The sequence below is a fragment of the Charadrius vociferus genome, unplaced genomic scaffold, assembly GCF_000708025.1.
Source record: "Charadrius vociferus isolate BGI_N301 unplaced genomic scaffold, ASM70802v2 scaffold549, whole genome shotgun sequence".
Lineage (NCBI taxonomy): Eukaryota > Metazoa > Chordata > Aves > Charadriiformes > Charadriidae > Charadrius > Charadrius vociferus.
This window is the reverse complement of record NW_009650103.1, coordinates 482435-494532: the sequence shown is the minus strand read 5'-3', so window position 1 is coordinate 494532 and position 12098 is coordinate 482435. Positions and strand designations below refer to the sequence as shown.

General features: G+C 54.8%; 1 protein-coding gene across 1 annotated transcript in view; it reads right to left on the bottom strand.

Annotated features, from left to right (window-relative positions):
- Nucleotides 1-12098, bottom strand: part of NTNG2 (netrin G2) — a 48822-nt gene that overhangs the window by 14175 nt on the left and 22549 nt on the right. The window contains exon 3 of the mRNA XM_009892232.1: nucleotides 923-1095. Coding sequence (XP_009890534.1) covers nucleotides 923-1095 — 173 coding nt within the window. The remainder of the gene's footprint in view (nucleotides 1-922; nucleotides 1096-12098) is intronic.

Here is a 12098-nt window from a genome sequence, read left to right as displayed (position 1 = left end):
CTGTCAACACCAGAAACTCTCCCAGGCTCCTTTGAAGCAATGCAGCCGCTTGGTGGGAGCTGACAAGCTCGTTCCCTTTCAAAGAACCTGCTCATCTACCAGCCCTGGCACACACAAAACATTCCCGTCACGGCCTTCGGAGCCTGAATTTCAGCTTTGATCATCTTAAAGCACATAAATCTTTCAAAAAATTTGGGGGGAGGGAGGGAAAAGATTCTCTTTGGTAATGCTCAAAGCTGCTGCTTGAAAGGCTGGAGTGGCTACTGTGGCTCCGTGACATTTAAACAAGTCTGGTAATGTGGACTGGACAGAAACCCAGGAGAAACTGGCCCATCTGTGATGTTTCCTGCCCCAATTCCCTTGCTCAAACGATAGTGGGTATGCATCCTTCATCTCGCCTGCGCGCCTTTGCTTCTGTCAGTGCCTTGCTCCAGCAGGCAATTGGATGAGACTGGAGCTGCGCAGAGGGACCGCAGCTCGCGGCGCTTGCCTGAAATGCCGACACACATAGAACAGGATCCAGAAAGCAATCCAGAAAGCAACCTGCACTCCTGCAGCTGAGCAGTGCCAGCGCTGAGCCCATGGACTGCTTGACAGCCAGTGCTCTACGGTGGCTAAGTAATGTCTTCTGCGAGGGACAGTAATTTGCATTGCTACAAAGCCACGGACCTGTATGTTGGCCCAAGGTCATCCTTCCTGTTCCCGTCCATCATTTGGACTCATCACTTCTGCATCCGCTCAGATCATCTCTATTTCTCTGTGTACCAAGACATGGGTAAATACCCACTTCCCTTCCCAAAGCTGAGCATCCCGCACTGATTCAAGATGGAGAAGGACAAGATGAGAATCCGCTCCCACCCATGGGCGTTGTGTCACCCAGGCTGGGAGCGTGGCCAGGGCTGGCTCGCTGAAGATTACTTACATGCATTGGGGGACCCATTGGGGAGAGGCAGGTAGGATCCAGCTCGCCAAGACCTAGAGCGAAAGTTCTTCTTGCACTTGCCGCAGTCCTGCCCCGTGGTGTTGTGCTCGCACTCGCACTGAAGGCTGCCCTCTTTGAAGGTGCACAGGTTAGCGTGGAGGTTGCATTTACACCTGGAAGAGGAATACAGGAGAAGAGCTGTCAGGTATTGCTGCAACTCCTCCTTGCTCCTGGCGTCGGGCTGTCCGTGTGCATGGCAGAGCAGAGGTGAAGTTGGGCCGGTTACCCCTTTCCTGGTCCTTCTGCAGGAGTTTTTCACTGAACTCAGCTGTTTCCCCCGGGTATCTGGTGCTGGGGTTACGATGTCCATGTCCTCGCCCAAGGTGGACCTGCAGTCTCTATTCCAAGATGAGAGATACTTTACCCCCACCATCCGACAGCGGTAGCACAAGCCATCTAATGGTAAGTCAGCATCTCCAGCTGAGACTCCAGGAAAGAGTCACTCAGATTTCAGGCTGTTACAGAAATTTGGGTGATTAGCTCAGATGTCGGCATTTACTTGGAGGCAGAGAGGACAGCCTTAGCTGGAGGAGCATGGCTAACACTGGTGGGACTCAGCCCCTCGACCCCTGCGCAGCGTGCTAAAGTTAAAGAGCATTTTCTCCCGTGGTGTGAAGTTGCACAACACAAACGCTTTTCCCTCCGTGCAGCGCAGCCCCGGCCTGCTGCGACCAAAATAACACAGAGAACAAGCCACCATCAGAATCTGCCTTTTAGTCCCCGCCTCGTCAGAGAAGGCAACAACGAAAAACACTATTCAGCAATTTGCAAACATTAACAAACTTTTAATGAGCTGTAGTGCAGTATGCAGGGAATAATTATCTCTGTGCACAATAATTCCTGTTGCTCAGACTCTGGAGGTGACTTGCGCAGAGCACAGAGGCTGAGCCCATAACTCACACGTGCCTCTAGTTACTCCTGGGCCTGAGCTGAGGCCATCAGACAGAGACTTTGGGGACCAAAACCTCTCATTTCATTCCAGACAGTGGATCCCTGGCAGAGCCTGCTGTCTTTTCACTGCTTCGTGTAATAATTTACACTCTCAGGAACAGAACCATTAGAAAACAGTAATGCTGTGCCTTATGTGACTGAGTAGAGAAGATGCACAAGAGATGCAGAGCTGAGGGGAATGAACCGCTTGGAGAGAAGGTAGAGGAAACATGGCCTGCTTCTTCTTATGCTCTGTCTGCACTGGGATAAACAACCTGGATTAGGCTGGGAGCCGTGAGCCAGTCCCTCCCAGCGCTGCGCATGCCCAGCAGCTCCTGGTGCCTCTCCCCTTCTCCCTTGGAGCCCCCCGAGATGCTCCTCAGCCTCCTGCCTGACCCGGTGAGGCCGCCTTTGCTGTGCTCCTCCTCACGCATGGCTGGATAAGCTGACCTCATGTATGATTTTTTTTTCCCCTCCTCCCCTCCCTGTCCTTAATTCTAGCAAACCCTGCTCAGAGGCTAAGCATAAGCTGGATGAACAGCCTCTCTCCTCGTCTTACAACCCTGCCCTGTCTCTGGCCAAGCAGAGGAGGGAATATTGCAGTGTCTAAAAAGGAGAAAGGAAGAAAATGTGGTCCATGGAGCAGAGGCAGACACACTCAGCATGCTCCACTTGAATCGGTGTGTTAGCGAGAGCCGGAGACGCCGCGTCACGGCTGAAAGCACTAACAGCCTCCGAGCACCAGTGCTCTGGGAGCAAGCTGTGAATCCGAGCGTCGGGGGGAAGGCAGCGGCTTTGGCCGGTACCTACACAGGAGGGATGCTGTTTCTCAGGCGGTCTGTGCCCCTTCTGCCTCTGGTGAGGAAGGATTTCGGCTGAGGCGTCCCAGCCCTTTGGCAGAGGCGATGCCCAGCCCTGGGGTGCTGCGGAGCCTGACTCTGAATTATTCAGCGGCCGCCCAGCACGGCCTCCTTCTCTCGCTTCAGAATGAGCAGGCGGGAGCAAAGCAGGCAAGATAGCGGGTTAAAGCAGGTCAAAGCCTCACCGCTGCCGCTCTGGGCCCAGCCTGAAGCAGAGCAACAGCTTCTGGGAGGTGCAGCTCTCCTCCCTCCCATCGCTGGCGGGACCGAGGGGACGGGAGCCAGCTCCAGGGCGCAGCCTTAAAATCCAGCCGAGGGGGAGTTTAAGAGCCCCAGGGGAGGGGGTACAAGGGAGGCAGGGCATGGCATGCCCCTTGGTTCCTCTGAAGTCTGGGACGACGTGGAGGGTCCTGTCCTTGACCCCACCAGTCCCACAGTGGGGACGCCAGCCCGGCCAGCGGGATGGGGACGGGGTGGGTGCTCATGGCCGTCCCCCAGGCACTGCGTGCAGGGGTGATGGAGCACTGCTCTCCCCAGAGAAGACCCTCGCTCCCTAATCTGTGTAAACAAGGAATACTAAATCGAGAGAAAGCAGAGGCAGCCCGTCACCCCACCCTGCCTGCCTGCGCCCGGGTCACTTATATTTCTCATTGTTCGGCCCTTCGCCACTGTGCAAAAGTTTTGTTATCCAAAGGATCAATTTTACCGGGGAATTGCTTTCTGAATTCGACCTTTGAGGCTCATCAATCTAAGCAGAGAACTATAACCCCAGCAAGCTGACCCCGCAACACAGCACTTTTCAGCCCAATCAATCAGGCTGCATTATTTAATAGCGAACAGCCGAGCGCTCAGCCAGCCCCGACTGCCAACCCCATTTTGCGCGAAGGCTTCTGCATCCGGGCCTCCCTGCTGCTCGCGCTTGGCGGCTCGGCTTTAACCCCTTCTTCGGGCTTCTCTGCCTCCTCCTCCGGGCCCGCAGCCCAAGGACGTGTGCTCGCCGACCGGTCTGTGCACAACATCTTTCCCCAGCCGAGATCCAGCTGGTGGAGACTGGAGTAAATGACATTAGCCCCGTCCCCTGGGTGGGAGCTGCTAGTCCTGCTTGCCTCCGCTCATCTTCCTCGGGCGGCCAGCCATCGCAGGAACGAGAGGATGAAGGGAAAGGTTAGGAGCTACTTAGCAATGAGGCTTAAATAGCAGCAGTGGGGCAGACACCTGCGCTGTGTCCTGCAGAAGGCAGCGATGGCCCCGCTCCAGTCCCGGGGCTGCTCCAGCAAAGTGCTGGTTGCAATATGGTCTCTTTGGCTCCGGAGGAGATCTGAAGAGCTGGGAGCGTTTCTCCTCTCTAGCTCGTGGGTCAAGGCTAGCGGTGACGGCACTGTTTCTTGGTGAGCATCCAGAGCCCACGGAGGGTGCAGCCGTGGTGGGGCGCAGCCCGGAGGAGAGCAGTCCCGGCGCGGACCCAGCAGGAGCTGCAGCACCCACAGGCACCCACCACGGCCCGGGGACACGCTGGTCCTGCGCTGGGCTGTTTGCAGCTGCACACAACTGCGTTTTGCAAAAGAGAAACTGGCTCATGCCGTTCCCGGCAAAAGCGGCCGGAGCAATGTGTGGCCCAAGACGTTACCGTTTGCACGACGGGGTATTTATGAGTTTATTTTAGTGCAGGTCGTTCAGCTGCTGCCTTCTCTCAGAGAGGAGCAGTGTGGTCTGACGCTGCCAATGCCTCCACCAGGGAACATCACGGAGCTCGGAGCGCCAAGGAAAGTTTACAGGAAAGTGCCCTTTTTTTTTTCCCCTGTTTCTTTTTCTTTTTTTTACAGCCATAAAGAACAGTTTACCGTCCCTGCATTTCTCCAAGTCAGCATCCTGGAGGTCACAGCAGCGAGCGGTTGGAGAGGCATCTGGTGCCAAGCCCGTGTGCTTGGGAGAGATGCCCGTGCGCAGGTTTCGGAAAGGGGTGCAGGAGGGGGTGAGTGCTGCAAACCTGTAGGAGCTGTGCTGGGAGTGGGAAAGCAGACACTGTCCCTGAGCTTTCATTAATAATGACTTTCAAAATAATTCTAAGAAGCCACCCCAGCCCTTTGCTTTCCTTCCAAGGATCCTTATGTGTTTTACAACCTCTTTTCTGTCCATAATCCCACTTTGCGGAGCGGGGAAGTAAGGCAGAGAAAGGCAGAGAGCATCTCTTCATCCTTCTCCCTCCCTGTGGGGCTGAGCCAGCCTTGGGGTGCTGGCACCCCCCACTCAGGGGGGTCCACCCAGTGAGCTGCTCCATCCTCGTGTACCTCTTACCCAGCTCCCACCATGGCCCAATCCTGCCTTGCCCCAAACTCCTTAAAAAAGACCCTGGGTGAAGACATGGAGCAACAGAAGTCCACTACAGTGGGCCACCACCTCCCCTCCAAGTCTCCTTCCAGTCCAACCTGTGCTCACATCTCCGCCCTGTGCTCACCATGAGGATGCTACTGCACGGCCGCATGGCCCCAGGGATGCTGTGGAGACCTGGTCCCCTCCTGCCGGCTCCTGGGCCACCGGGCTCCTGTTTTTCCCCCACCATCAGCTTGGCAGTGGTGCCCCCCTGCTCCCCTTCTGCTCGCCCGAGCTGGGCTGGGGAGCGGCAGCGCACAGCGGAGAGCTGCTAATGACTGCCATCCGAAGGAAGGCTTATGATCGCTTTCCCCTGAATTGTTTGCTCTCACTGTAATTGATGAGCCTTTAATGAGTCTCATGGGACGATGTGTTTGAAGGGAGCTCTTTCCTCTCCGTCCCCGAGGAAAACGATGTTTCAACTGATCTCGGCTCTCGGGGAAACATGAATAACTCTTCTCCATCTCTCTATTGTCATCCCCAGCCGTTGCTCGCAGCACGCTCCGGCAGCTGCCTGGCCATGACTTACCCACTTTTTACCTGCTCCTTTGCAACCGTTTTGGCAGCTCAGCAAAAGCAGGGAGCAAATCTTTTGGGCAAAGCATAACGGGCGCTGAGCTTGGATTGTTTCTGGCCCATCTGTGCATGCAGAAGCAGGTAAAAATAGCTTCTAATGGCTGGGCCACGGAAGAAGCACCATCCCTTTGTGGAGAGCAGTTATATTAGGATTCGCCTTGCTGGGAGATCGCGCCGGCAGAGGTTCGCTATTGCCGGCAGCTGGAGCAGGGGCTGAAAGGGCTGCAGAAGGCAGCGGCGGCTCATTCATCCCAGGAGCGGTGCTGGGAGCGTAACTGAGCCTGCGGTCCAGCGGCTGAAGCGGGAGGAAAAGCCATTTTAATGCGCTGTTTCTTTCCGCTCGAAGCAGGGAGAGAGGTTTCTGAGTTTCACTGCTTTTTGCAGAGCCAAAACACTGAAAGAAACCACCCTGGGTTAGGTCAGAGGGACATGTTGTGAGTGGCTTTTTTTCCTTGTGGGTTTTTGCTTTTGGTTGTGTGGTAGGGACAGATGAGTCTTCCCGGTGGGGAGGAACACTCCTCGCTGCCCTTCGAAATGATTTGAGGTTTGGGTTACAAAGATGAGACAATTTAAAAGATGCCAAAGTGGAGAGCGCGCTAGCTGGCTGTTCCCATTCAAGAGGCTATTTATTTTAAATAAGTTGACACTCACCAGCTGTCAAGATCCTGCTGACTGGTGGAACATTATTTACATTCAAAGCTGTCTTAAAAAGCAAACACGAAACCAAACCTCCCCATTAGGGGGTCGGGCAACAGAAGGGAGGAAGGGTGAAGAGGACATCACAGGGATAGGTGAACATAAATATTTGCAGAGTAATGTGTATAAATGCTCTTGGTCTTTCTCCTGGAATGCAATAATGCCTGCAATTGAGTTCATTGGCCAAATTGAATTTGGGCTCCTGTAGAAGTCTCTTTATATTAAGTGCTTTAACATACATCACCTTCTCAGTCTATTGATGAAATTCTATTATCTGCTCAGGGCCGGACGCAACTCGGCAACAAAATCGGAGGGGAAATAAAAACCTTCACAAACCAAAGCCAGGAGCAGGTAATAGGACCTTGGGCATCCGTCTCCGGCTATTGACAAAGTGTCACAAGTGTCTGGGGGGAGGAGGAGCTCTCCGGGCTTCTCGATAGCTCCCTCCCTCCCGCTCAGCAAGTTTCTCCTCCATCTTGCTGCAGTGGGAGTAAAAACCTTTACGAGACTCAAGGAAAGCCAAGCAAACAGTTGCTGTGCATTAACTTAATTTAACTACGTGACCAAGAGCAAGATTTTGCTTGAACTCAAGCTAATTCCAGCCTGGAGGAACGCCAGGGAAATTCAGCCGTCCAGCTCTCAGGGCTGCCCAGCACGGAGGCGAGGATGGGCCGAGGCATGCAGCGCACCGTTGGCGCAGATTTGGCCGTCCTTGATGCGAGGATGCTGTTACCTCCTGGGACCCGAAGCCGGGCTGCCAGGAGCTGTGGGGGAAGGAGCAGGGCCAGGCGGCGGCAGTGCTCACCCTGGTTTTCCTGGTCTTCCCAAAGCTGCTGAGCATAGGTGGAGGCCGGCTGCAGGGGCGTTGGGGGATGTTTGGGTGAGCCCATGGTTATTTTGGGGGTGATACTCTGGCCTTGGGACTGGGCAAGCTCAGCTGGGGAAGCCCATGCTCTCACAGATCATCTACCCCAGGTCCCTGCCTGTCCCCCTTTGGCAAAGCAGCAGTGGTGCAGCTGGCAGTTCCCACTCTGCTCCTCAGGGAAAGACCTCAATGGCGGCACTAGTCATTACACAAAATCTAAGACCCTCAACTGTGTGTTCTATGGGCCAAACCTGCTTCTTTCCTCCTTTTTAGAGACAGCTTTATTGGAAAAGTCAAGATCAGCTGGAGGTTCTCCAACGACTTCATCAACAGAGCCAGAAGGAGGAATGTCCAAGCAGGGCAAAGCAGCCTGGGGACAGCCGGGACGTGTTTTGCACTGGCACCCTCGGTTCAAGCTGAGCTACACTGCAGGGGAAGTGGACTGAGATGCCATCATTGCTCTGGCCTGGAGGACAGAAGCAGGAGGCAGCACCAGGCTGAGCAGGAATTGCTTCATCTTTAACAGCAACACAGCATTGAGCATCACCACATCTCAAGAGTCACCAAGAATGCAGGAAAACATATCCCTTGCATGTGAGTACCACTGATAATTAACCAGCTTGATTTACTAAAGGAGGTGCTTTGGGGGATGGCCTTGATCCTCCAGGTCTTGAGTCCCTGATCTTGGCTGTTGGCGCTGGGATAATGGGCTGGGCAAATTTGTTCTGCTCCACTAGCGCAAACTCTCTACTCCAAGTCATGCAGAAAGCAAAGTCTCCCGGAGAGCATCCGTGCGTGGCACCAAGAACCACACAAGGGGAAGGCAGGGATCAAAGCAGGAGTGCACAGAGGGCCTTTCCCTTCAGTTCTTTTGTGTAAGCAAAAGAGAAGCCAAGGCAACCCTCAGAGAGGCAGTTGGTGAAGAGAGGAAAGGAAATGCCGTTACAAAATTGGAAACCTCATCTTCCTGTTGGTGCCTCTTTGGCCTGAGCAAAGCCCGAGATGAGGCACTGCTCACGTGGAGCCACTCAGTGATGAGTAGCACTCCTTCCTCCTGCCTTCCTCTGAGGACTGCTCATTACCGGCAGGACAGACAGACAGACAGACAGACTGAGCATGCACTGGGGCAGGGGAGGATGAAGGAGAGAAATCTTAATAATCAGCCTAAAATTGATTCACTTCTGCTCAATCTGATTTCTCCTAACTGGATCCGCATGTCCTGGCCATGGCACATTAACTTCAATTATGGCTTATTAATGTCTCCGTGATGGAGCGTGCCCCGCTGAGCACTGCGGTGACTGACGTTATGAAGGGGAAAAAATTACTCCAAAGAGACGTGGTGTGTAATAGAAAGAGAACCGGCGGCTTTCATCGCGCCCGCTGTCAGTCCTGGCAGCCAGGAAAGCTCATTCACCCATTCCCGAGAAGATGACCGAGCTCATTGCTGCACCGAGGAGAAAACTAAGCGGTGAATAGAGATCTGTGGGGAAAAGTCTTTCCGCTTCCCTTCCCCACCTGGCTGGCAGGAGCACAAGCGCACAGGCCAAGGGCTTGCTCGTGTCTATTCCTGTCTTGACTCCTCTGCATCTCCAGTTACTCTGTTACTCTGCAGATCAATAGGGACAGGATGGAAGAAGGAAAAAAAAAAAAAGAAATAAAAGAAAAAGATACCAAGAAGAAAGAGAGTAAAAATAACCCATCAGCCATGAACGGAGAAATGGACCCGGCTGAGGTTGTGAGAGACGGAGATGCAGACGGAGCGGGCAGAGGAGACCCTGAAGCACCAGCCCATTCCACCAACAGCCAGGAAGGGAGCAATGAGCCTCAGGATTCACCAGACCCTCTGGAGATCCTGGTAAACTCTTGAATGCCCCCTGTCCATCGGCCTACAGGAGGACAGAAGGCAGCAAACTCCTTCCCCTTCTCCCCATGCCCTTTGCTCCATCTCTTTCTGCTTTTGCCAAAAGCTCCGGGAGGCCGTGGTGAGGGGTTTTTCTTGGTGGGAAGCAGAGGGGTGAAAGACGTGGTGTGCCTGGACGGCAGCCCAGGACCACGTGGCCCAGGAGCATTGGGGAAACCTCTTTGAACCCACCAGCTAAGGCTGCAGCATGAGAAACAACCCAGGCACATGATCTGCTCTGAGGGCAAAGCGTTTTGCTCTTCCCTTGACCATGAACATCAAATGGAAATGAGCTGCCGTGTGTCTCGCCGCTCTGCGGACACTGCCAGTTGCCTGCCAAAATCCTGGTGCTGTACGGGGGCACAGGCGATGCCAGGCACTCTGATGGCACGCACCGCTCCTCCGATATCACACACCTCTTCTCTGATCCCACTCACCGCTCCTCCAACCTCCCAGGGCTGCTCGCATCTCTAAGTCACCAGCTCCTCCGTTATCGTGGTGGGATTTTTCTGGCTGCTTTTTGCCTTTGAGACTTCTCTTCTTTATGATCATGTTCCCTCTCATTTTCCAGGATCCCTGTAGTGACTCCCTAACACCACCCCACATTTTATATAGGCGCTTTCCTCCTGTTCCTCCAACATGGTCATTCCCATGTCCTGGCAGAGGTACCGTCCGTCCCCAGCCCTGCCTCCCCCCTGCCCTGCGCAGCGCTCCTGCCAGGCTCACATTGATTTCTCCTGTCTTCCTCTCAATAACCCACCCCTTGTTGAGCCATACACAAGATTTAATTTGGTTCTAGTCCCTGCACTGTAACTGGCTTTGCTTACAGCTGGAATTAGATTGCTTTCCAGTGAAAAAACCTGCTTGCTGGGGCCGGAATAATCACGGGAGCAGAGTTAATTCACATGAAGCTTCTCCACCTTATACACTACTTATCCACAGCTCCTCAGCTGGTCGTTCTGCCCTGCCCTGTGCCCATCGGTGCTGGAAGAGTCGGCCCAGGACATCTTCCTCGTCCAGGATGAGTGTCCCCTTCTCCGGGGGAGTGTCCCCTTCTCCTGGGGACTGGCCCAGCAAGTGGGGACAGCCAGGGAGAGCCAGAGCAGCGCAAAGCTGAGTCTTAGCCTGCAGAAGAGAAGGCTCCGGGGAGATCTTATTGCGACCTTCCAGTCCCTAAAGGGGCTACAGGAGAGCTGGGGAAGGGCTTTTTACTAGGGCATGTAGTGACAGGACGAGGGGGAATGGCTTTACACTGGAAGAGGGCAGGTTTAGATTAAACATTAGGAAGAAGTTTTTCACTTTGAGGGTGGTAAGGCACTGGCACAGGTTGCCCAGAGAGGCTGTTGAGGCCCCATCCCTGGAGGTGTTCAAGGCCAGGCTGGACGTGGACTTGGGCAACCTGGGCTGGTGGGAGGTGTTGGTCTATGGCAGGGGGGGTGGGACTCGATGATCTCCAAGGTCCTTTCCAACCTGAACCATTCTATGATTCTATGATTCTTGCTGTAGCTCAGGACTTGGAGTTTGGGCCAGAAAAAGCAGATTTCAGAGTTTTCTTTGTCCCCGGCCATGGAAAAGCCCTCTCCTTCCCTGAGGTCCTGCTGCATCGGAGGAGTCGCTGTCAGGCGGCTCCCGGTGAGCGGAGCCAAGAGGGAAGCGGAGGCGAGCGGGAGCGCTGCTCTGCAGCAGCCACGGGCAGCCCTCCACGCCGGCAGCGCGCCAGCGCCGGGGGGAGGCCGCCAGGAATTAGCCAACAAAGCCCAACCCGTCTCGCCCTGGCCCCAGCAAAAAAGCAGCATTGCAGCTGCCGCTGGGTGTTGGCAGCCTGACCCTCCCTCGTCAGCGCTGTCCTCAGGGTGCAGGCGGCTGGGGGTTCTTGGATGTCTCGTAGAGGTTGTGCTCGGCGCCCTCTCCCCGTCGTGTTTGAAGGGGCTTTCCTCCCCTGCCCTAGCTGCCTCTTTTCACAGTTTGTAGGGTTTTTATCTCTTGAAGCAAGCTCTGCTGCTATTAAATGGTACTACATTTGGCCAGTGAGTTCAAAACATGCTGGGGGACTGGTGGGGGGAGGAAGAGAGCTGACAGCCAGCGAGGTGCTGGTTTGTGGAGAATCCCACCAGTGTAGCCAGAAGGTAAAAGCACTGAAGCGACATATCCCGCACAAGGCAGGCAGAAAAGGTAACAGCCTCTGGGGAGGAAGACATTCACAGGACACCGAGAGTATTTTAACATGTATCTTAAAGCATCGAGTATCCCGAAGCTGCTGTAGGTGCAGTAACAAGTCCTTGGTTACCTGCACAGTTATCTCCGTGATTGGAAGCCAATGATCATCGCACAAGGGCATCAAACATTTAATCTTAATTTAACACTTCCTGAGCTGAAAACTCCACGTCCCTGTTCCAGCCCCAGAGTCGAACCAGCCCAAATAAATTGATAGACCAGCTCCAACCTTCCTGCCAGCCGCCCCGCTCAGCGTGGGCTTTGGCTGGGAACCGATCCCCGTGGCTTTGCCACCTCTGCCACTAACACCGAGCATCCCTGTGGGCAGCTCGGCCGTGCAGGGGGAGCGGGGCCGTGGCAGGACTGGCTCTGGTCAGGGTGGAGGGGAAGGCAACGCTCCGGCCCTTCCTCTCCCCTTTGCCTCCTTTCCTTTCACCCGTGCTGCTTTGCTTTTTTGCCCCATCCTGAGTGGTTCGAGGACCGCGGGTATTTAGTACACCTGGCGATGCTTCTTATGGGCAGGTATAAAATGTCTCTCTGCGTATATTTATACAGAAGCAAACTGCACCGAAAGCCGGGTGCGTGCAGACGCATCGGTGATGCCCTCCCGCACCTCTGCCCTGTGCCCTGGCTCCCCAGGGCTCCCCCCGAGCGATCCCGGTGGCACCCCGAGACGCCGCCAGCCGAGCCGAGCGCCGTGGCCGC